Here is a 25,892-nt window from a genome sequence, read left to right as displayed (position 1 = left end):
TCAGGTCTTCATATTCTCAACATTTCTAGAGTCTATTTGCAGCAGTATTTATTAGGAACAAAGTAAAGTTTCCCTTTTCAGACCTTGCGTTCTATGGGGCTGATGATGTTGGGATAATGTTTCTATGGCCAGCACCACGACCAAACGCCTTTACTTTCAACCCAACTTGAGGCAGGTACCCATAACAGTTGGGTGGACTCAGGGACGACCTAAAAATCAAAAAATTCAAAACCCCTAGTCTTCACCAGGATTCGTACCCAGGACCCCAGGTTTAGAGGCCAAGCGCTTAACGACTCAGCCACCTCGCCCCCCAGTTTTTATCAGATGGTCCAAAATTTGGGACTCGCTACAGATTAAAACCAGATACACTATTTTCAAGAACAATATGACGATTTACCAGTTCAAAATGTTTTAGCAAGATTTAATACAAAGCCAGTTATTAATAATAATAATTATTTCTAAACGCAATGCAATAGTCAAGAAGAAAGAAAGTATTTTAAATTCAATCTTATTTGCCTTCTTTTTTAAAACAAATATAATTCTTAAGAGGCTGTGGAAAGCGTTGTCGAGAGGCTTGGGTTGGCTTGGCTATCTATGAAGGGGGCTCGAGGTTCGACACCCGTCTCGAGCAGAGTTGTGTTTACTGAGCGCCTATAGGCAGCACGGAAAACCTTCTCCAAGGTACCCCCCCCCCCACTGGTCCACAAATGAGATTGGACCATTGCGCTCTGAGCATGCTATAAGCATGAGAGTAGCGCTATATAAAAGCTATAATTTAATCAAGGTCCCGAGTTGACACACAACTGTAAATCAGTAGCTCTTTCAAGCGGTCACTTTTTAACCACCAAAGTGTTGCAAACAATACAATTTAAAATATTGTCGTTAAAATAGCGAAAAAAGCTGCCGCCACCTAAAGAACATACTCAAATAAATTCAGATATTTTTTTTTGTAAACTCCTTTGTAATGGCTACTTTTGTGGAGTCTCTCCTGTCCTCCCTTAAATCTGGCGAAATTAGCTCTTTCGTGTAAAACACTTTGCTGACTGTTTTGTGGGTAGCCCTATGTTGGCTGTTTTGTGGGTAGCACTATGTTGGCTGTTTTGTGGTTAGCACTACGTTGGCAGTTTAGTGGGTAGCACTATGTTGGCTGTTTAGTGGGTAGCACTATGTTGGCTGTTTAGTGGGTAGCACTATGTTGGCTGTTTAGGGGGAGCACTATGTTGGCTGTTTAGTGGGTAGCACTATGTTGGCTGTTTAGTGGGAAGCACTATGTTGGCTGTTTTGTGGGTAGCACTATGTTGGCTGTTTAGTGGGTAGCACTATGTTGGCTGTTAGTGGGTAGCACTATGTTGGCTGTTTAGTGGGTAGCACTATGTTGGCTGTTTAGTGGGTAGCACTATGTTGGCTGTTTTGTGGGTAGCACTATGTTGGCTGTTTTGTGGGTAGCACTATGTTAGCTGTTTAGTGGGTAGCACTATGTTGGCTGTTTTGTGGGTAGCACTATGTTGGCTGTTTTGTGGGTAGCACTATGTTGGCTGTTTTGTGGGTAGCACTATGTTGACTGTTTAGTGGGTAGCACTATGTTGGCTGTTTAGTGGGTAGCACTATGTTGGCTGTTTAGTGGGTAGCACTATGTTGGCTGTTTAGTGGGTAGCACTATGTTGACTGTTTAGTGGGTAGCACTATGTTGGCTGTTTAGTGGCGAAACAAATAGTATCTCCTTAATGAAACTGGAGGCGCAGTGGCTGAGCGGTAAGGCGCTTGGCTACTAAACCGGGGTCCGGGGTTCGAATCCTGGTGAAGACTGGGATTTTTAATTTCAGGATCTTTGGGCGCCTCGGGAGCCCAACCAGCTCTAATGGGTACCTGACGTTTGTTGGGGAAAAGTAAAGGCGGTTGGACTTTGTGCTGGCCACATGACACCCCCGTTAACCATAGGCCACAGAATCAGATGATACATCATCCCCTATAGACCTCTGAAAAGGGGAACTAATGAAACAAGTAATAAGTTATATAAAAAAAAATTATTTAAAAAAATCAAAGCTTATATTGAGTGAAAAAGAGACTAACGTTCAAATGCTACCAATTGTGATAACTTAAGGGAGGCAACTCAACGAGATATAGATGTTTATTTACAAGACATCACATTTACACAAAAGCAACATCTTCTCTTAGCACAGTCTCTCCATATTGGCTCTCGACTTGGGCGGAAATCGTTCTCCTGTCTAATGTTGACCTCCTTTTAGGTCTAGTCTATCACAGTGCGCACCTTCTAGCACTAGTCTGGATGGCGGTGCGCATGGCAGAGTTTTAACATCGCCCCCTTTACGACCTCTCAATGTTGCAAGTTTTATCTCCCTTTTTCTATATACAATATTTACCACTAATTGATTATACTTTTGATTGATATGTCATCAGGATTGAATGGCTGTACAAACTTTCAACTTTATCCGAGAATGGGATGTGTGAGAAAAACAAAAACACAATCTACCCAGACAGGCAAACAGACAGACAGAGCTATTTGATATAGGCTTTGTATAAAACAAAACCCCACAGTATTTCTTCTTTGAATTATAGCACTATGTTGATAGGCTCAGAGGCGTAGCTAGGCTGGGGAATAATTTGAAATCCCTCCCCCCCCCCCTTTTGCCCCCACTTGAGGGGTCCCAAAAAAGTGTTTTTTTACATTAAAAATTAAATATTACGCAAAATGCAGGGGCCTCCAAAGACGTGAAGCCCCCCCCCCCCGGGGCCCCTTAACGTATGGAAAATTCCCTAGCTTCGCCACTGGATAGGCTTACTTATTTTCACAGGGTCCTCATCTACCAAGTTATCGTGATCATCATCTGTGGAAAATATATGCACGTGCATAAACAAACGAATCAATAAAGAAACAAGATTACAAAGAGAGTTTGTGTTTTCACACAATTTCAGAGGCGGCCCCCGTCGGAGTCGGATCCCCCTATTCGTACGGAATATTCAAGACGTTATTTAATTTTGATTGTGAAAACTAATAATGTTTCAAAGATCCATTTGCCGCTGTAAAAAAATATGTTTTTTTTTCTGTTTTAAATGTTTCGGATGTATTGTAATGGAAAAATCGCTTGCATAATTAATTTTATAAATTAAACGGTTTGCTTTTAGAAAACCAAAAGTAGTTGCACCTAAACTTTTCAAGCCGCATCGCATCGTGAAATAATATATTTGATATATCTTCTAGTTTTCAAGATCTGAGTGTGACAGATGGACATTTTGCACAAACCTAATAGCGGCTTTTCCCCTTACGGGGGCCGCTAATAAATAAGCAAATGCTCATTAAAATATAATAGTAATAATGCTTGTCTTCGAGTCCGACGCTTAATGAGGAATGGAATATTTCTCGTGGTTACGCAGCCCTAGCTGTGACGTACACATTTTGCCACATCCAGGGCAAGCATAACCATTGTCAACCGGTGGTCGATTGAGATTTTCTTTTCGCCATCTGCGTCTGTCCTCTGCAGTGAATTTTTTTTTTGGTCTCAATGGTGTATCCCGCGGCCTTCGCGAGTGACCGCTAACTGTCTCGTTTTTTTTTTCTATAGGTTGTCTCTCTTTTCATCCTATCTCAATCCCGGAAGTGCCGGGACACATATTTAGCTAGTAAATCTATAAACTAGGCGAAACTATAACTATTCTCATGGGAACATTGAAATAAGTCAGCACCTTTGTGATTCTGTGACTCCTCGTCAATCTCTCCGTCACAGTCGTTATCCACTCCGTCAGAAACAAAGAGTTCAGTCTTTGAGCACTCATAGGTCTACGGCAAAACAGAGTCAGAAATATGCATTGAATGAGCTTGAAATAAAATGCAGGGGCGTAGCTAGGAATTTTCCATCATTTAGGGGGCCCCCGGGGGCTTGATATCCATGGGGGCCCTGGAATTTTGCGTAATATTTAATATTTATTGTAAAAAAACAAATAAAAGACACTCATTTGGGTGCCCCTTTCAAGTTGGGATCCGGGGGGAATTTTCACATTCTCCCCCTCCATCCCCACACCATAGCTACGCCTCTGTGAATGAGCTTAAAATAAAATAAACTATCTTTTTGTATCTTTTTGTTTTCGGGGACTGTTGTGATTGTTGTGAACTCCTAGCCTATGACTTTGACATGGATACATTACGTATGCAATACTTCAAGAACACCAGGGATGCATTAGAAATAAGAAATATTTAATAAAGAAATAAGAATAAATTATAACTGTAGATAACGCCAACAAAAGCTGAATTCCTAAATATACATTAACTATCAGAACTGCCTTATAATGGCTGCTACTATGCTATCACAAAACTCCGGTCCCCCGTCAACAATAACAAAACTTCAAGCGCTGTTACTCTGTCCCAACCAATGGACCGATGAAATAATAGTAAAATTAATAAATAAACATAGAATTCTTTCAGTCTTACAACCAAGGTTCTATGACGTACCGTTTACAATATTATATACAAAACATAATCACCACAGGGACTCCTTTCTATAGCCTAAACGTGCCCACGCACCCTTATGTCAAGACGAAATACAGTAAAACATAGTATATAAGTTACAAAAAAAAAAAATAAAAGAAGATAACATTTTGTTTGAGGAATGTACACCATATCTCATCCCGAAATAAAAACATCCCAGTCTTCATCAGGACTCGAATTCCTGGTTCGGTAGCCAAGCGCTTAACCGCTCAACCACCGCGCCTCCCTTTTTTTTTTTTTTTTTAAAAGTACATTGTAGGTCGGAGTTGTAGTACTACGCGTTAAAAAGTCAAAACTTGTATACAATTCTGTGCTTACCATTGCAAAGCCAGGAGCATATATTGAGCCTGCATTGGATTCAAACCCAACGACATAGCAACCAAAGCTATCACCGGAGAAAATACTAAATTTGTTGGCCAGGTTCATAGTGCCGACTTCCCAGTCCCCTCCAGCTTCGGACCATGAAGATGCATACCTGTGGAAGGAATATCGAGTTCTATTAAAACGCTTATATAAACTCCCTCCATTTGTCTGTCTGTAAATTAACCATGGGCGTAGCCAGGATTTTTTTTCGGGGAGGGTTTTTTTTTTGGGGGGAACCCCCGACCCCCCCCCCCCCCCGCGGAAAAAAGTATGTATATATATATATATATATATATGTGTGTGTGTGTGTGTGTGTGTGTGTACATAATTAATCTTTATTACATTCTGACCCTTTCGGAAGACGTTTATTGTTTATTGTAGACTCCCCGCCCTTGCTAGCAGCGCTCCCCCAGCACATCTACAGTGCATTATCTTGCTATTAAAAAGTTTTATTTCAAAAACCTAATGTGCTATTCTTACTGACTTAGACCCTCTCGCGCCGTTCAGCGCATTTTCCGGCAAGCTGTTTCCGCAACTCTTATTTGGCGTAATTCATTTTGTTGGAGAACATGTCCCGCAAAACCTCATGCGACGCTCTGTCACAACCTTACTAAGGAGTGTGTAATTTGCTTTTTTTATATTGAAGATGGGGTTTATCGTAAATTTTGGAGGGGGGTTTAAAATCAAAATCTTCTTCAACTGTGCGGTTGGAATTTGGGGATTGTTGTTTGCATTTTTTGTTTTGTTTTATAGAAGAGGGGGATTTAACTGCAAAAACCTCTGGTAGGGGGTTTTAAACTCAAAGCCCCCTGGTAGAGGGATTTGTATCTCAAAACCCCCTGATAGGGTTTTTTAAAATCTCAAAACCCCCTGGTAGGGGGATTTAAACTCAAAACCCCCTGGTAGAGGGTTTTTAACTCAAAACTGCCTCGGCTGTGCTGTGGTAAGTGATGATTTAGTATTAAAATCTCACCTAAAATAAACAAAATGAAAGCAAAAATCAGTCACTTAATTCCGAACCCCCCCCCCCCTGGCTACGCCCATGAAATTAACTATTGGTAATGAATCACTTTGGTTTGGTATTTCAAACAAGGGAAAGAAATAGTACTTGACACACGTGTTGGTTTAAGCCTAATTAGTCCCCTTATATTAGGCTGCCGCCTAAGGCGTAGCGAACACGAACATGAAATAGAAACAATAAATAGCTATACAATCTTCGATGTTCATAGACTCTTCGCTAGCAGAGTGGTTTCCGCGTTGGCTTGAGAAGCTTTAGCCCACAAGTTCGAATTCAGGACGTTTCTCTTTTCCTTTTTTAATAAATACATTTATTACCATAATAAATGCTTTTTTAAAATTGTTAGTCTAGATCTATGTCAAATTAAATTACATGTTTGATCCAAACCAGTTGATACAAATACGTTGATATAATCTTTATTTTTTTTTAAAGTATTTAAACAATATTTTCTGAATGAATAATGTAAACTTCAAACGATATATATATATACAGCTTTCCCTTAGCCACGTAGCTGGTGTCTCAAAAGGTAAGGCAAGTGCCGATACAGTTTCGGAGTTTCAGGGTGTTGCACTATATGTTGTGTGAGTTTGAGTTGAGTTTTGAGTCTAGGCACATCGGCACAATTTAGGCCATGTCGTGCCCGTAATCCTTCAAGGATCACTCTCCCTTTATATCACAAGGGCTAAATTCTATACAGTTAAATCATTAAAAACAAGGTCTATTCACAGTTAAGATAGTAAAGGCAGTAAAAATGTAATAATTTGGTAAAAATCTTATGTAAATATTATATGTTCACAATTCATAAATCAGATCTTCGTAGACAATCTGATTTTAGTTTATCAGGGTAGACTCCCGAAGATCTTTCCAATAAGCATGCATTATGAAGAGTATGTGTGTTTTCCTATTGGCTGAATAGATTCTGATGTAACAACATGCAATTTACATGGCTATTATGGTTTTAAATAGGGGGAAAGACGATTGAGTACAAGCTATCCAGCGCTGCCCTCCCCCGCTGTCCTGCGGGAGGTTAGGGACGTGATAGTCTTCAATTCCGACGTAGCGTCAATAAACATGTAAAATAAAACAATAAAGTTTTTGTTATTAGTCAAAGTGGTGAAATTTTGTATCAGGTCACAAGGGAAAGAAATAGTACTTAACAAACGTGTTGGTCTAAGCCTAATTAGTCCCCTTATATTAGGATCAATAAAGCAGTCTTAGTCTTAGTCTTAGTCTTAGGTCGACCGACTTACAAGTCCAAGTTTTCTAAATTATGCAGCTTAATAGTCTGCTTAAACTTTCTGATGACAATGACAGACATGCCCACTTCTGACTCTGTTGATCTGAAAGTGGAACACAGAAAAGGAAAGGAATGATCGAAATAGGAAGAAGCAAAATAAAAACTACTGTAAAAAAAAAAAAAGAGGAAAAAAAAAGGCACAAAGACTATATAAAGGATAGAATTTTAGGTTTTACAGCCATATATCTCAGTACTGTAACATCTATATCCTTTTTATGTGAAACAAAATTATTAACCTTTAATTAAATAATTGATTTGTTCATTTTTTTAAATTGCTTCGTGTTTTGAATATTCGTGCAAAGTTTTAACTTGATCAAAGAATGGTAATAGGTAGAGATAACGTGTACAACCAGTTATCGAGGTTGTCATGACGCCAGCACAACGACCAACCGCCATTACTCTCCTAATGACGCCAGCACAACGACCAACCGCCATTACTCTTCTCAACTTATGTCAAGTACCCATTAGAGTTAGGTGGACTCGGGGGCATCATACAAATTTCGAAATTAAAAATCCCAGTCTTCTTGATTGAGATTTGAACCCGTGACTCATCTGTTCTGAAGCCAAGCGCTTAACCACTCAGCCACTACGCCTCCTTACAAGACGTACATTACCTCCAAAAGTAGAACCTAAAGAACAAGGTGGTCGGGAGGACAGAGCAGATGGAGACATCGCCGAGATCAAGCACTTTACTCAGACCAGGGACACAAGGTGATCGAAGGATGTACATGACTTGGATTGGATAATTGCTGACGATCCTGCGTGGCTTGTCGCCTCTTCGAATTACATACTAGAGATTTAGGAAAGAGGAATAAAAAAAATTAACATAAATTTACATTGGACGAGCACATTATTTGCCACGGAAGGGCCCTGTCTTAGGCATAGGGAAACTAGGCAGCCGCTTAGATCCCGGGTAGTGGTGGGAGCCCCACACAGAACTAAAAACAAAAGAGAAACTTACACCCAATGTTCTTGTCGCAGTACACACAGCTTTTAAAGAATGAAGTAAATTTTGTTTTTATCTCGCTGTTTATTTTTCATTCGGGGACAGCAGTTTTACTTCGCATAGAGCCTCCGACTATGTAAGGCCGGCCCTGGCCATTGGGCAGACTGGCTATATGGGCTCTCGAGCAAATGCCTTGCGGACTGCTGACGAATGGATGTTTCGAGTGCCAGCAAGACCCATAAAGATATAATAATATTTTCTTGTTATAGGGACACAAGAGCGCTTCTTCTTATCTTTCGTGTAGGTTCTTTTATACAATTTACAAACAAATACTACCAGCGGCGTAACTAGGGATTTGAATGCCGGGGGGGGGGGCTTAACCACTTTAGAGGCCTCTGCTTTTTGGCATTTGACATCAAGACATGTGATAATGACGTAATTTTAATGTATAAACTAATTTCGGACACTCCTTTGGGGGATTTTTAAATATGGACCCCCCCCTTGTTTTCCCCCAGCCTAGCTTCGGCACTAAATACTATATAAATGGTATTAGCCTACCTACATGGTATTAGCCTATATACATGCGTGGTATCACAAAGTGCAGGGCTTGATATGACCCACAGGTCTGTAATTTTTTTTTAGCCTAAAAAAAACCCAAACTATTTTCCTATAAAACGGACCATATCTTAACACTACCCCTTACGTACTTTTGATTGTTAAATCCAGAATGGGGTGTGTTGAATTACGAATTTAGGCCATTGATGAGTGTGTCAATTCTTGTGCATTATTAAACTTGACTTAAGTGAACAGGTACGAGAGGATGCTCAAAAAAAGGAAAGCCATTGGTGGCCCAGATTGCTAGGGTACATCACCAAGTTGTTTCCAATTTTAAAAATAAAAATTTGAAAAGCGATCACCCAGATACCCCATTCTTTCTCCCCGTTTCCAACTGGTCCAGACAAGTGATAGGATCATAGCGTTTTGAGAATGGAAAATAATAAGTAAAAAAAAATTCTAATCGCACAGATTTACTATTGTTACTAAAGTTACCCTCTGCGCCATCCAAAAAAAAAAAAAAAAAACACCTAGTTACGCTCATGTTAAAAAAAGGCATTTTAAAGTATAGAGAATTTTTGTCCGTTGATATAGATCTAGATTTTAAAACATTTAAAGCCTAGAATACTGTATCTAGTTAGAGATAATGTATTGATATTGTGCATTGATAGAGTGCAGGAGAACAGTGTACATACGTATATCGTCCCATATTAAATATAGCAGTCTAGCTAATGATTTGTAGGTAAAACATACACACAATCTTCAAGAGCGTCGGCTTATTTATTCATATCTTTCATGAATGTATGCGGAATTTCTACTGAAGTTTTTTTTTTTTTAATTTAAAGACACCAAATTTAAGGCGATTATATTTTAATAAAAACTTGTATCAGTCAAACTAGAGTTTTCATTTTGTGACCAATTAGGTTGAAAATTTTTGATAGTCCAAAGATGTACCTAGACTGTCAACAAAAAAATCGTTAGAGCCGTTTTCAAAATCCGTGTCCAGCTTTCATGCTCTGGTCATGAATTTTCATTTTCTGGAGGTATCAAACATTTTTTTGTTGCTTGGCTCTTCAAATTTCTTTGCTTTTTAGTGAAAATCTCTTCCGTACAGACTAATCGTCAAACTAAATAATGATTAAAAATTTCCAGACCCCGATGCACAGAGGCCTATCAAATGACGCTTAAGGGGCTGTATTGGAATGGAACCGACAAATTTATTTTTTGCTTGCAGTCAAAAAACATACGCCGCCTACTCACCATGCCACGTTCTTACCATGAGCCAAGATTAGGCTGTCCCCCCTGATTCAACACATGAAGACCATGCATCAACATCACTTCTCATAAAGCATACTTACAGAGTGCGTGCCTCCGCGTTTGGCTATCATGACTGTATCTGTAATTGAGTGCATTGTGATGGAGATTTCTGTCCTTTCTGTCGGGGCCCTGATGAAATTCTCAGCAGACGTGATGACCAGCTGCTCGTCCAGAACGACGAAGATAATAAATTCTTTGCCGAAACTGACCATCGGCAATAGCATTTCTGCCATGAAAAAAAAAAAGGAATTTGTATTGTCATGTCTAGGTTTATCTGCATGGCATATATTTTTTTCTGTATGGGAATGTTTATCTGTTTTGCAATGTTTATTATTTTGACGATGTTTACCTGTTTGGCAATGTTTATCTGTTTGGCAATTTTTATCATTTGGTTGATGTTTACCTGTTTCGTTATGTTTATCATTTTGTCAATGTTTATCTGTTTGTCAATGTTTATCTGTTTGGCAACGTTTATCATTTTGTCAATGTTTATCTGTTTGGCAATGTTTATCATTTTGTCAATGTTTATCTGTTTGGCAATGTTTATCATTTTGTCAATGTTTACCTGTTTGGCAATGTTTATCGTTTTGTCAATGTTTATCATTTTGTCGATGTTTACCTGTTTGACAATGTTTATATGTTAGCTGTTGTTTTTATTTCTACGGGTAACTGATTACATTTAGTGGCGTATTATCCATGGCACGAACAGATTCGTTGCGCCCTGGGCAACAAGAGCCCACAGGACCCATTGACAAAAGGAAAACTAAACAAAAAAGAGTTGCAAGTATAGAGGGTTGCTTATACATGCATGGCTGCCCGATCGTGTGGTATGCGTGCTGGGCTGTCGTTCTGACTTCTCGATAGTCCTGGGTTCCGAAAATGCCCACTGACATCCCCCGTCGTCCTGCGGGAGGATCCTTTAGCCTTGCATATGCTGCCAGACTCTCCCAATTGTTATTGGATTCTTTTCAGGATTTCAAACTCTTGCTGGCATCACCAGTAGTGACGTAACAATTTTTTTTTTCTCCACAAGATATCGAAATAGGAAAATGAATCTAACAATTTTGAAATATATGGCTGAAATGGCCACTCAAGGATTATCAAAATAATGTTAAGCGTTTAACAGTCAGCACTGTTTTTCAGGTAAAAAAAAACACGTATTAATCAACTTTGTTAAACTTAATAAGTATTATATTATCATCCGATTTTGTAAACAAATAAATTTTGGAAAATTTATTTAAATCACATCATTAATAAGCCAATGTGTTAGAGTTAGACTTACAGAAAAATTATCAGCTATTCGTATTGTAATTCTATTTTATTTTAGTGACTACGGCCCCCCCCCCCCCATATATTCCGATTATTCAGTACTGTCTGCGGTCACAAGATGATTTACACTAGTTTACTGACAATTTAATTTCACAGAATAAAGGATATAAATATTGATGAAGAACAGGTCCCAACAGCAGCAACTGCTTCTAAAAGAAAAAATTAAACATTAAAATAGATCGTTTCAAAAAAGATTAGAGTTCAATTATTTTTGCACGTCCGTATCGAATAAGATTCACTGCTTAATATGTAATACCTGCATTAGTGCGCCCAAAGATTACAATGTCAAACGCCATTACGCTAATGACAAAAAGGCGCATGATGCTTACACCAGGGAAATGAGGGATGACAAGCGACTTGATTGAAAAAAATAGTTTTAAAAGGCAACAAACAATATTTGTTAAGCTAAAAAAAACAAAAACACTGATTTTTGTCTGCGGCCCTTCAGGGTAGAGTAAGTATTGTTATGTGGCCCATACACCTTTATGTGCTTGACAAATCGAGGGAAACCTAGTTGCTGTGTCAAGTCTACATCAGTAACAGGTTTTTCCTAAACCAGTAAGGTCAAGGCTGCGAGGAACTTGTCAGCTCCCTGGTCGTGCGGTTTGCGCGCCGGACTGTCGTTCGGATTTATCGACGGTCGAGGGTTCAAACCCTGCCCGCTCCCATCCCCCGTCGTCCTGCGGGAGGTTTGGACTAGGAAGTAAACTATCTTCAACTTTGAAGAACATCCGAAACATGTCAAACATTTTACAAACAAACAAACAAACAAACATTTTTTACGACAACCTTTACTCACCTGCTGCCATGTCACCATCAGACAGTTCATTGGCCAATGTTCCAGGCTCATCACATTTTTCAACCAGGGTTTTCCCCAGACAGTTCCCTGCTATAACGCCTAATGGTTTCTCTCCCGTAATTTTGGTTCCTTTGAATAGAGACCAGGCATGCTTATAAAAGAGCGCGACATTATTTCTGATTCAAAAACGTTTTCAGGTTGTAAATAATTGCAACAGCTTTATATGGTTCCGTTTTATTAAGTCCAAAACAACAAGGCCCCTTGCACACTGCTCGGTGTTTGTTGTATCGCATATATATATATATATATATATATATAGGCTATATATATAAAATGACTGAACGACTTTTTCTTCCCGCAATGTTGTTGCTTTTAATTTACTTAAGTTTGTAAAATGTTTTACATGTTTCGGATGTTCCTTCAGAATTGAGGACAATTTACTTCCTAGTCCAAACTTCCCTCAGAAAGACGGGGGTGGAAGCGGGCAGGATTTGAGCCCAGGACCATCGATATATCCGAACGAGAATCCAGCGTGCAAGCCGCACAACCAATGCAGCCGTTTCGGACTGCATTTTTTCTGTAACGTATCTAGCTTGAAACATTGCTTACATTATATGTGATGCTAATTTTGTAATATGAATCCAAACAATGTCTAGCGTCTGAAAGTGTAAAAGGCCTAATTAGTCTCACGGGACTGCAAACCCACGTTCGGAGACAGAGGAGCTTTGTGGCGAAACATTGCGCTTTCCATTCGCGTTACAGACATTTTACCTTGGCGGAGTAATTCGCATCTTTAGCCGTACATATTTTTTTTTAAACTGCGGGAACCTTGTAGTGTGCAAGCAACTTAAGCGACATGTTTTATTAATTCCTAAACAATTAGGCCCCTAACCCACTGCCCCTTTTTTTGTTTGGAAAAGGCTTAAGACATATTCACCACTGAGGATGAACCAAGGCAGACCCATAAACACAAAGACACAAAGGCTGCCTGGTCGTGCGGTTTGCGCGCTGGACTGTCGTATGGATTTATCGATGGTCGAGGGTTCAAATCCTGCCCGCTCCCATCCCCCGTCGTCCTGCGGGAGGTTTGGACTAGTAAGTAAACTATCTTCAACTCTGAAGGAACATCCGAAACATGTAAAACAAGACAGACGAGGGCGATGCTCAGTTGGTATAAACATTAATGTTCTTTATACTTTAATGTCACTAGTTATGAACCAACAAAAGTAATTAGATGGCATTTAAGAAAAATTCTTAGCGTTTTTATCAGTGCCTGATTTAAGCAAGCCGAGGCCCATGTGCATTTTAAAAATTTTAATTTCATGGAGGCTTTCAGTCTCATTATAAATGCACTTGATAATATTAATGTATCAAACAGAAAGTGATTGAGTATTTGTAAATTAATGTCATTTCTCTTAATTTCTTATATCTAGCATAATTCATTTCTCTTAATTTGTTATATCTTGCATAATTCCTTTCTCTTAATTTCTTATATATTGCATAATTCATTTCTCTTAATTTCTAAAACCTAGTATAATTCATTTCTCTTAATTTCTAATACTTAGCATAATTCATTTCTCTTAATTTCTTATATCTAGCATAATTCAGTTCTCTTAATTTCTCATATCTAGCAAAATCATTTCTCTTAATTTCTTATATCTAGCATAATTCAGTTCTCTTAATTTCTCATATCTAGCATAATTCATTTCTCTTAATTTCTCATATCTAGCATAATTCATTTCTCTTAATTTCTTATATCTAGCATAATTCATTTCTCTTAATTTCTCATATCTAGCATAATTCATTTCTCTTAATTTCTCATATCTAGCATAATTCATTTCTCTTAATTTCTTATATCTAGCATAATTCATTTCTCTTAATTTCTCATATCTAGCATAATTCATTTCTCTTAATTTCTTATATCTAGCATAATTCATTTCTCTTAATTTCTCATATCTAGCATAATTCATTTCTCTTAATTTCTCATATCTAGCATAATTCAGTTCTCTTAATTTCTCATATCTAGCATAATCCAGTTCTCTTAATTTCTCATATCTAGCATAATCCAGTTCTCTTAATTTCTTATATCTAGCATAATCCAGTTCTCTTAATTACTTATATCTAGCATAATCCAGTTCTCTTAATTTCTTATATCTAGCATAATCCAGTTCTCTTAATTTCTTATATCTAGCATAATCCAGCTCTCTTAATTTCTTATATCTAGCATAATTCAGCTCTCTTAATTTCTTATATCTAGCATAATTCAGCTCTCTTAATTTCTTATATCTAGCATAATTCAGCTCTCTTAATTTCTTATATCTAGCATAATCCAGCTCTCTTAATTTCTCATATCTAGCATAATTTTATGTTTCATTGTTTGCATTTTCGAAATGACGAGGTCCTCCGTTAAGAACCAGGGCTTAGACGGCTGCACAGTCTCAGATTGTAAAACCGGCCCTTGTTCTTAGAATTAAAGAAAGCTTTATATGCACTTGCTATCACCTATCTCTTAGTTGGATGAACCGTTGGGTTGACCACACTCGTTCTGTTAACCGTAATTATTTAATTTGGTATCTCGATCAAGGGAAAGAAATTGTACTTGACTGAAGTAGTGGTATATATGCTGAATTAGTCCCTTTATAGGTTTCGTCTAAGTCTTAGTGAACACAAACGTGAAATACGAGCAGACTAAAGAAATAGCAGAAAACTCTACAATCTTCTATATTCATAAGAACTTCACTAGCAGAATGGTTACAATGTCGGGTTGAGGGGGCTTGACCCATCAGTTCGAATTCAGGTCGTTTAACCCTTTTTTTATAAATGCTTTTTTATTGTTAGTCTAGATCTATCACAAATTTAATTACATGACTGATCCATCTAATTGATACAACTATTCTTAATACTTAATATAAGCTTATTTAGTTATTTATTTATATATGTATCTTAAAAGTGAGGCATCATTCGATACTAATCTACGCAGATATGTGAAGTGGTCTACCACTTTGACTATACAAGTCTACATGTTGTGTATTTCTCTAATAGTTCTTCTATATAAAAAAATTACTCTTACCAGTTAAGTTTCCTTCGTAATTCTGAAAACAGAATGAGATACTCAGGACAGTGCCACTGTAGAAGACACATTAAATTTGTCATGAAACAAGCTTGCTGTTGACTCACTGTTAAAGTTTTACTACGTAATACACAGGGAAACTAGTCTTTCTTTAGTTTTCACATTATTTAAGAAAAGCAAATGTAGCTATTTTATAACAAATAACAGAAAGCGATATTTAAAAATATATACTAACCTACAGTGGCGTAGCTAGGGTGGGGAGGAGGGGGAGAATTTAAAAATCCCCGCCAGACTCAACTTCAGGGGTGCCCCCTAATGAGTCTTTTTTTACATTAAAAATTAAATTTTAAGCAAAATGCTGAGGCCCCCAAAGAGGTCAAGCCCCATTCAGGCCCTCAAATGATGGAAAATTCCTAACTACGCCCCTGACCTACAGAACAACGCAAACAATGGAAAGAGCTGGATTTCCTAAAGGTTAGATATAAATAGATAGAGTAAGATATTTTGCAATGACTGTTGCCAACTTTAATTTAAAAATTACTTTCTTTTTCGAGTAAAAGCGCTCAGTAATTTGATTTAACAGAACTAAGACACAAAAAAATGCATCAAATAATTTATACTAATTTATAGAATACTGTAACCTAGTCAGATAATACTGATATTATTGTGACGATATATAAATGGCGGCTTGGGAAGAGGCCAATCGTCATAGAAGACCTGAATACTGACTAGAAAACTCACACCTTGTGGGCCTTTGCGACATGGCAACGAGCTATCGGTCTATGAAGCTATGACGTGAATAGAGGAATTGTAAAAAAATACAAGTCTTTCTGTCTCGTGTCTCGCAATCGTTCTTTCCACTTCAACTTTCATGCCAGTATTTTTTTAAAAACTTGAACCACAGACAGATTGTTGTGATTTCATTCGAATATAATCAGCCAACACAACCAAACTAACCGCCCTCCTTCTCTCGTGGTTGCACCCGAAAAACGCAGATAACACGGTACGTACTGAAGGACTTTAAAAACACTGGATATGTTTGCTAAAACATACCTCGGCAGAAGGTTGCTTCCGTTGGAAAAAGCTGCCAGTTGTTTCAAGAACCTATCGCATGGCAAGGAACATCTTAAATCTACCCAAACTGTTTGTGTTTCAACTGTCAAGATTTGAACTGAAGGGTTGGAACTATATTTAGAAAAACAAACAGGGGAGACAGACAGTAAAAGAAAAAAAATCATGATTCAGTGAAAATAATATTTGGAGTTAAAAATAGTTAAGTTATTAATACTAATTAAAATTGTACTGCACCAAGTAGATTTAAAAAGTTTATAAAAATTAAATACAAAAGAAGGAGAGACAGGAAAAAATATAGTAATGGGGAGACACTGCGCGCAATTGACTGGTCTGTCTATGGAAGAAACACAAATCCAGGCAAAAGACAGGAACGGAAAAGGTCGACAGATATATGCATATTAAAATATAGAAACGATTGCATTTACCACTAGCCATTCCCCGTCACGCTTGACCGCTCGCAGTTTGGTGGCCTCGTTATAGAAAGCCTGAACCCTATTGCGGATCCAGGTGGGGGGGGGGGCGGTAGGGGCAATAGCCCCCCCCCCCCTCGGCCGACTACTCCCCGCCCCGGGGGGGGGGCGGAAAACTTGTAGTAAAGAAATCACACAATTTGTGTACGAATTTACTAGTTATGTTTATAATATATACTAATTATTTATCTTTCAACCTATTTCTAGATTATTTCGTCCCCCCCCCCTCTAGTATGTTGGCCGATTTGGTGGGATGGGGAGGTGGCGATGGTATCAATCCCGCCCCCCACCATAAACTTTCGAGTGGGGGGGGGTCCAATTTATTTGTAGTAATCACAGCTTGTAAATTAATTTTTTTTTAAATATTATTTTTCGAATACTTTTTTTTCAACGGCGATCCTCAAATTCTTAATCTAAATATGTGAGATATTTTATCTTTTCAAGGAACAAGTCGGTTGTATTTGCATTGTAGTAAGAGTCTGTAAATTCATATTAGAATATTTTTCAAGTAAAAAATTATTGAAATGGTCCTTTTTATTAGTATGAATAATGACTGTAGATGTCAGGAGAATGCGTTTCTTTAGTAAAGAATGCAAGAAAACGCTTTTGGGGCCGGTGACTCACCCCTGACTCCACTGGGTGAGCTTACAGCGCCCCCCTGACCACTTAGCTGTGAAGAGAAAAGCTTCAACATGGGTGTTTTTTTTTTTTCGGAGGCAATCCTGAATGCCTTAATCTAAATCTTATGTTTTCAAGGAACTAATCGGTTGTATTTGCAATGTAGTAAGGGCCTGTAAATTCATATTAGAATATTTTTGAAGTAGAAAAAATTATTCAAAATGTCTTTTTTTTTTAATAGGATTATTACGGAACTGTAGATGTCAGGATAATGCGTTTGTTTAGTAAAGAATGTAAGAAAACGCTTTTGGGGCCTGTGTTTCACCCCGGACGCCAGTGGTGGAGCTTACAGCGTTCCCCCCAGACCCCCTAGCTGTTGTTGTTTTTTGGCCGAAGGTTTACCGGTCTTTAGTGTTAGGGTTTGGAAAAAAATCACCCTCCTCACTCTAAATTTCTGGATCCGCAAGTGCCTGAACACTAACCTGTGACATCGAATTCTGTAGGCAGTTTAGACCAATAGCTTGTTGCCACGTCACAGGTCGTGACCTCAGACCTTATAAATATATACTTTTCGGTCAGACTCGCTCACGCCTTCCCGTTCCGCCAAGATTATATATAACGATAAAGGCACCAGATATCACAAGAAAAGAAATGACAATGTACTTTTACAAGTCAACACTCTAATGGTGAACAAAATAAGAGAAACTCATCAATATTGTGAAGAGGCTAAATTTAAACTGGTGCGGTCATATTGCAAAACTCAATTTCAACATTTATCATTTAATGTGACTTGTGGGAAGCGTGGTCGAGAGGCTTGAACTTGGCTTGGCTTGGCTTGGCTACCTAGAAGGGGGCTCGAGGTTCGACACCTGACTCGGGCAGAGTTGTGTTTACTGAGCGCCTAAAGGCAGCACGGAAAACCAACTCCTAGATACCCCCACACACACACACTGGTCCACAAATGAGATTGGACCCAAAGCGCTCTGAGCATGCTGTAAGCACGAAAGTAGCGCTATATAAAAGCTATAATAATAATTATAATGTACAGTGGAAGGAGCACGAAGAAAGGTCCGTCTTAAGAAACGCTGTCTGGACAACATGAAAGAATGGAGCAGCTGCCCTCTTGATATCCTGTTAAGAACAGTAGCAAATCGATTCAGTTTCGAGAAATATCACAACACCCATTCGACCCAAGTGAAGTGACTGATACACAGAGTTTGAGACACGGTTAATAACTAAGAGAAACAAGCAAAATAAATAAATATATATATATATATATATATATATATAAAGAGTTATCTAAGGGTAAGAACTTCACATTTACTGCTGTACAAAGTAATGTAGAATGTATTTCCCTCATTCGATATAAAACTAAATAATTAGTAACCAGTAAATAATTGATTAGTTGTTGTTTTTTTTTTAAATTGATTCATGTTTGTGTGTTTGTGTGTTTTGATTTTAGGCACATCGGCACAATTTAGGCCATGTCGTGCCCGTAATACTTTAAGGATCATTCTCCCTTTACATAACAAGGGCTAAGTTCTATACAGTTAAATCATTAAAAACAAGGTCTATTCACAGTTAAAATAGCAAAGTTAGTAAAAATTTAATAATTTGGTAAAAATCTTATGTAAATATTATAAGTTCACAGTTCGACATATACTTGTGTAAATTTTCAAAATTGTTCCAAGAATGGGTAAGGGGGAAATAACATCTTCAGAATTTCCAAAAGATAAACAGTCGGACAGACCTTGGGACAGACAGACAAACTAATTTGATATAAGCATTTAAAAAAAACAAACAAGCCGATTAATGTATGGATTAACAGCTTACACATTTACTTTAATGTCACGACGACATAACGTGTGCCCCACGAGGAGCAGGGCAAGGCCTGGAAGGACGCTGTGTTGTTACGGTCAGCAGAGATGTGGACCGTCAGGAAGATGTTGCGAGTGCTTTTCACCACGAAGGGTGAGTTCAACTGAGAGGACGGCTCGCTCGTGCCTTGGCTGTTGAGGGAATCAAACAAGAACACGAACTAGATTCTTTAAGTGTTTGTTTTTTTTTGTTAGGATATTGATGAAAGGAAAGGTGAGGAATAAGAAGAGAAACCAAAGCGATGATAAGAGAAAGAGAAATGAAAGAAGAGAAAAATTAAGAAATGAGTGAGAGAGAGAGAATTCTTTTTTTTTTTTTTTTTTTACTGTTCTTTAAAATTACCAATCAGAAGAGATTGAAAGAAAAAGAAAGCTGATGGAGATGTTGATGAAGATAAAGATGGGCGGGAAAGAGAAAGACGGGCTAGAAAGAGACAGACGGACTAGAAAGAGACAGACGGACTAGAAAGAGAAAGACGGACTAGAAAGAGACAGACGGACTAGAAAGAGACAGACGGGCTAGAAAGAGACAGACGGTCTAGAAAGAGAAAGACGGACTAGAAAGAGACAGTCATGCTAGAAAGAGACAGACGGGCTAGAACGAGACAGATGGGCTAGAACGAGGGGAATCGGTAGAAAGAGATAAATAAAGAAAGTAAAAAGAAAGCGAAAGTAAGAAAAGATCGAATAAGAAAAAGAAAAGTCTGCAGAGATAGAAGAAAGAAGAAATAAATAAAGAGTTTGTGACAAAAGAAAGTACTGTAGAGAAGGAAAGAGAGAGAGAATGTAATTTATAGATTATAGTCATTTATGACTTCGTCAGCATGAAACTAATGTATTCTAAAAAGAGACAGACAGAGAGAGACAGACAGACAGACAGATAGACACAGAGAGAGAGAGAGAGACAGAGACATATATAGAGAGAGACAGAGAGAGAGACAGATAGACAGACAAATAGACAGAGAGAGAGAGAGACAGAGAGAGACAGACAAATAGACAGAGAGAGAGAGACAGAGAGAGACAGACAAATAGACAGAGAGAGACAGAGAGAGAGACAAACAGACAGAGAGAGACACAAACAGACAGACAGACAGATAGAGAGACAGAAAGAGAGAGAGATAGACAGAAAGAAAGACAGACAGACAGAGAGAGACAGAGAGAGAGAGACAGATAAAGAGAGAGAGAGACAGAGAGAGAGACAAACAGACAGACAGACAGATAGAGAGACAGAGAGAGAGACAGACAGAAAGAGAGAGAGAGAGAGATAGACAGACAGACAGACAGACAGACAGATAGAGAGACAGAGAGAGAGAGAGACAGAAAGAGAGAGAGAGAGACAAAAAGAGAGAGAGAGCCAGACAGACAGACAGACAGACACTTAGAGAGACAGAGAGAGAGAGAGAGACAGAAAAAGAGAGAGAGAGAGAGAGAGAGAGAGAGAGTATAGCTTACAAATCTCCCACGGCAATCAAAGCATTTTCCCCACAACAGGAGTCCGTTTGAAAATTGACTGAGTTCAACAAACGTTCCAAATAATAGATTTCAACCTTAAAAACAAATGAATGTTAACTCTAAACTGTTCCCTATAACGTTCATTCATATTCAAATAAAGAGCTGCAATTCATTTTGTTATAACCATAGTTTCAATATTGGTTCATTAACTTGAGTACCAGATTTGTCCAACTAGTCATTTCTGTACGTGACTTAACCTTTGACCTGTTAGTATCGCTTTGAATAACTAAATAATAAGCAATTAAATAGTCATATAAATTAACCCTTAAAGCGCTTCTAAACATCAGAATTGGAATTCCATTTTGTATGCACTCATTGTAAAACAGCTCAGCACTTTTAGGGTTAAGGGTCATATGGGTCCACGGTTATTATGGACCAATTAGTTACCGCATTCCTATTGGTCGACACTATAAAGGGCTTCGACCGAGACCAATCGTCTTGGATCGCCTGAACACTGACGTTACGAAGTGGCAGGTCAGTGTTTAGGTCTACTATAATGACTGATCTAACGTCGTCTCGTAGAGTGTCAGTCATATGTGAATATATGTCTTTACTCTTTCTCTCCGAATCGACGATACCATCGTTGATTTTGACATCATTAAATTAAATTAATGTTTAACTTTTTAAATTTGACTTTGAATTAAATAAAACGAGCATGCATTTCCCTTTAATTCTATACCAATTACAACATTTTCTGACCACAAACAACAAAGCTATTGACGCCCAATCATAACAGGGTAGTGAGATAGTATTGAGCCAAATGAAGAATTCCTTCAAAACGTGGAAAAATAATTACGGAGAGAAAGAGTTAATGAGGAAAACACAGTCTGTTGCACCTTTCGTATTGCTTCCTTTTAATTACTTTTATCTGCTAATTTTAATGTTATTTTTATGGTAAAGACCTCTCCCAATTATATCTAGTAACTTTAATTAAAGCTCTTTACGGGGTAACGTTAAAAATCTTGAATATGGTCTACTTCTTTGTAACCTTAAACCAGGGGTTCTCAGCCTGTGGTTCGCGACCCCTTTGGGGGTCGATTGACCATTTGCCATGGGTCGCCTAAGACCATCGAAAATATGGATTGTATTGTTATTGTCTACCCTACAATTCCGTATTTGTGTATGTGGGGGGGGGGGGGGTCGCGGCAGAGTGGGGGATTGTAAAAAGGGGTCGCCGAGCTTAAAAGGTTGAGAACCGCTGCCTTAAAGTCTTCTGCTTAGTAAAGTCTTTTATATGGTTAAATGTAGAGTCTGGTAGCAGGGAGTTCTTTATCTGATAACGTAAAGGTCTTCTGCTATAACTTACAGTCTTATATCATGCTACTCTTACTACTGAACCTGTTCTTTCTCTCCGTAATTATTTACCACGTTCTGGTGGAATCAACGCTGGTATCGTCAGTTAGGAGAGAAAGAGTTAAACAGTCGCAATATATATATAATCAATATGGGAAACATTTATTATTTATTATATCTGTATGAGTTACTAGAAAGGGGTAGTACCTTTGACAGTTCGGCATGCTGCACCTTTAAGTGGACGGCCTCACTGGTCCCCATCCAACCCCTAAATATCTCAAATGTGGCCCCATGATCCATGCCCTGGAAAACCGCTTCAGCTGACGGACTAAACCTTTGTGAGGGTGTATTGCTAACATGGCACCTCTGCGCGAATAGAGTTCTTGATTAAGGTCGCTGGCGGAAGAGTCCCAGGATTAACGACATTGACCACACATTCAGGACCAAGGCGAGCAACCTAATTGGGGGGGGGGGGGGGGTTCTTACCTGTGGTCAAGCATGGAGAGGGATGGGCGCCGCCATGCAAGTATCTAGCCCTCGTCACACCAAATGAGATCATGAGGACAGAGAGAAATGGAGAAAAAAACGGTCGATAAATCTTGCATGATGCCCCAAACAGTCCAACAGACTAAGGGATAGGTAATGGTAAAAATGCAAAAATAGGGCAGATGATGTCATCTGTTTCTGTGGCCCCCCTCCGGTTAACAACGGTGTCATGTGACCAGCACAATGACCGACTCATTAGAGCTAGGCGGACTCAGAGGCATCCTATGCATCCCGAAATTAAAAAAAAAAAGTTCTTCACCAAGATTCGAACCCGGGACCCTTTGTTCAGAAGCCAAGCGCTTTACACCTCAGCCACCTCGCCTCCTAGTAAACGGTGTATAACTTAACTAAAATAAGCATGAACTCACTGTGTTGACTCCTTTCTCTGAAGAGACGACGAAAAATGACACGGACGATTCCATTACGTTGATGGTGAAGTTCGGGAACAGGATATGAAACAAATTCCCATACGGCGCGATGTTCAAAGCTACATCCTCGGCTCCTTATAAAACGACAAACACACTTTTGACTTAATAGCACTCATACAAAAAAGTAAAGTTCCCCTTTTCAGACATTGTGGTCTATAGGGCAGATGATGTTAAGGTCATCTGTTTCTGTGGCCAACGGTTAAACGAGGGTGTCATGTGGCCAGCTCAACGACCGACCGCCTTGACTTTTCCCCATTTAATGTCAGGTACCCATTAGAGCTGGGTGGACTCAGAGGCACCCAAATATCTCGAAATCAGAATTCCAAGTCTTCACCAGGATTCGAAGCCAGGACCCCTAATTCGAAAGCCAAGCGCTTTACCGCTCAGCCTTTGCGCCTCAAAATAAAACTCATAATAATTACATTATTATTATATTATTGTGCGTTTTTTTAAAAAAGAATCTTCGTGTTCATGTAAACAGGGTAATATTAGCTCATGGCTGCTACTATAGTTTGGGTGGCTTTCCAAACCGTTGGATCTGAACACTGAGCTTCGCGGTGAAGACTAGAGTGTTGAATTTCTGAATTATATCACTTTTGCCCCCAAGTTCTCATGTGGTGATACTCTTGTAAAATGTTTCACTTTTTTTTTTTTTTTTTGGGGGGGGGGAGGGGGGCCCTTTGTGTTATATAATATCATGGCCAATTTTAATTCATCAAAAAATAAGCTTACATTAGACAACAATTAAAATATGGTGGGAAGAACAAAAATAATAGAGACACTATATGCATCTCATATCCATGTAGCATTCTAGAATTAAATGACTAATTGGTTGATTATCGGATTGATTCGTGTATTGTGATAGACTATGAATAATTATTCGAAATTTCAACTTGATTCCAGAATGGGAAATAGGAGAAACATTAGTAAAAACGTAAATAGGGGATTAAATCCATATATACATCCACATCTCTAATTAAGTAGCATTTATTCCCCTTATTTCGATATAAAACAAAACAATCAATCACCAATAAATAATTAACTAATTGGTTCATTTTTAGCGGCCCCCGTAAGGGGAAAAAGCCGCTATTAGGTTTGTGCAAAATGTCCGTCTGTCCGTCTGTCCGTCTGTCACACTCAGATCTCGAAAACTAGAAGAGATATGAAAAATATTATTTCATCATTAAATCCGGCTTGAAAAGTTTAGGTGCAACGGCTACTTTTGGTTTTCTAAAAGCAAACCGTTTAATTTATAAAATTAATTATGCAAGCGATTTTTTCATAAAAATACACCAATTCTAAAACAATTACGTAAATGTAAGGGAGGCAATGTTACAATATGCTAACAAAGATGGACAATTTTTGTGTATTTTCAGTATCACTAAGTCAAATATATTTTTAAAATGTACAGGAAATGTTTACAACAAATACAAATAATAGTTAAAGACGTTTTTTCTGGTCAACTAGCTGCTAAAATTAAAAGAAAACATTTCTGTTTGTTTATAAAGGCTAATAATGCACTTTGTATGTAAATATCACGCAGTAGCGTAACGTCGCAACATGATCAGGTGCTAAACCAATTCCTTAAACTTTTTTTAAAAATCAGATTTTATTTATTTTTTGTTTAGTGCCCCCATCCGAATAAAAGAAGCTTATTTTTGTGCGTTTTGTCTGTTGGTCGGTCTGTCCGTCACGATTAGATTTAAAAAACTAGAACTCTAAAAGCTATTGAAAATCTGATTTACCCTTTAATGTTCCTCCCATAACATCTCAATAGTTTTAAGTATCTAAAATTGATTGTTCCGGATTTTTTTGTGCAAAACTAATCAACGCCAACAAATGTTTGTTTGCTCTTCTAACTTATATTACATTCAATTTCCATGCTTAAACGTTGCAAAAACACATTATCAATAATATGTTGTTCCGTTTTTTATGTAAATAGCATATTAATGCTAAATCATAATCTCTATACTGACTTATATTTCATTAATTGTAAAAATGTTCCGGATATTGTTTTATAAATCATGAATTATGCCTAATGATTGTTTGAAATCGCATAAGGCTTTTAAAAAAAGTAATTTACTAGAATTGATTACTGAAAATTACTTTTTAGACATTTAATTTTCTTGTAAAACATAACATAGAAGTTTTGTAATCGATAAAGAAAGTTCCGGATTTTGTTTCTTACAAATCGTCGCCAGAAATTTCCGAATTTATTTAAAAATCTACTAACGCCAAATAATTGTTTGAACTCCCTCTTCTAATTAATAAACAAATAATCTTCTCATTTACGAAATAATGTTTTTACGGATTTTTATGAAAAATATTTTAACTCACTACTCTCTTACAGTACATTTAACTTTCTACCTAAAACATTAAAAAATCTAATTATCGTTAATATTATGTTCCGATTTTTAAGGAAAACAGAATCCAAACACCAAAGTAAGGTATGAAAATCTCTCCACGTGGCTGTAGTACATCTAATTTTTATACGAGACCATCCAAAAAATTTAATTAACGGTATTACATTTATCTGAAATTCTCTTTTTCTTTTACAATTTATACAAACATCCGGAACAATCTATTATATAAACTTTTCAATTGTGTTCATACCTAAAATTATTGCGATGTTTTGAAACGTAAAATAAAGGTTAATCAATTTTTAATAACTTTTAGTTGTTTTTTTTATATCAAGATAACGGACAGACCGACTGACAGACAAAACGCAAAAACAATGTGGCTTTGATCCTTTTTAAATAATATCTATTAGAACTCAGTGCATCAATGTCTATGAACCCTCGTTAAATATCTCGTGTAAATAAAGACATTTTTTTTTATGGTACCGGTACTAGCCTATTGTGAGGTAATGGAATTTTTTT

At 37.8% G+C, this 25,892-nt stretch overlaps 1 protein-coding gene across 2 annotated transcripts in view; it reads right to left on the bottom strand.

Moving 5' to 3' along the window:
- LOC106056329 (uncharacterized) overlaps positions 1-25,892 on the bottom strand; it is a 43,013-nt gene that overhangs the window by 13,278 nt on the left and 3,843 nt on the right. For both annotated transcript variants that reach the window (XM_056016621.1, XM_056016620.1), the window contains exons 3-14: positions 22,954-23,087; positions 20,687-20,781; positions 19,199-19,366; positions 16,249-16,380; positions 15,196-15,251; positions 12,126-12,254; positions 10,039-10,223; positions 7,794-7,969; positions 7,133-7,222; positions 4,820-4,976; positions 3,703-3,796; positions 2,802-2,846 (exon numbers count right to left, since the gene is read on the bottom strand). In XM_056016621.1, the coding sequence (XP_055872596.1) occupies positions 2,802-2,846; positions 3,703-3,796; positions 4,820-4,976; positions 7,133-7,222; positions 7,794-7,969; positions 10,039-10,223; positions 12,126-12,254; positions 15,196-15,251; positions 16,249-16,380; positions 19,199-19,366; positions 20,687-20,781; positions 22,954-23,087 (1,461 nt within the window). The remainder of the gene's footprint in view (positions 1-2,801; positions 2,847-3,702; positions 3,797-4,819; positions 4,977-7,132; positions 7,223-7,793; positions 7,970-10,038; positions 10,224-12,125; positions 12,255-15,195; positions 15,252-16,248; positions 16,381-19,198; positions 19,367-20,686; positions 20,782-22,953; positions 23,088-25,892) is intronic.

The sequence above is a fragment of the Biomphalaria glabrata genome, chromosome 18 (assembly GCF_947242115.1).
Source record: "Biomphalaria glabrata chromosome 18, xgBioGlab47.1, whole genome shotgun sequence".
Classification (NCBI taxonomy): domain Eukaryota; kingdom Metazoa; phylum Mollusca; class Gastropoda; family Planorbidae; genus Biomphalaria; species Biomphalaria glabrata.
The sequence above is the reverse complement of the archived record's forward strand: the minus strand, read 5'-3'. Positions and strand labels throughout refer to the sequence as shown.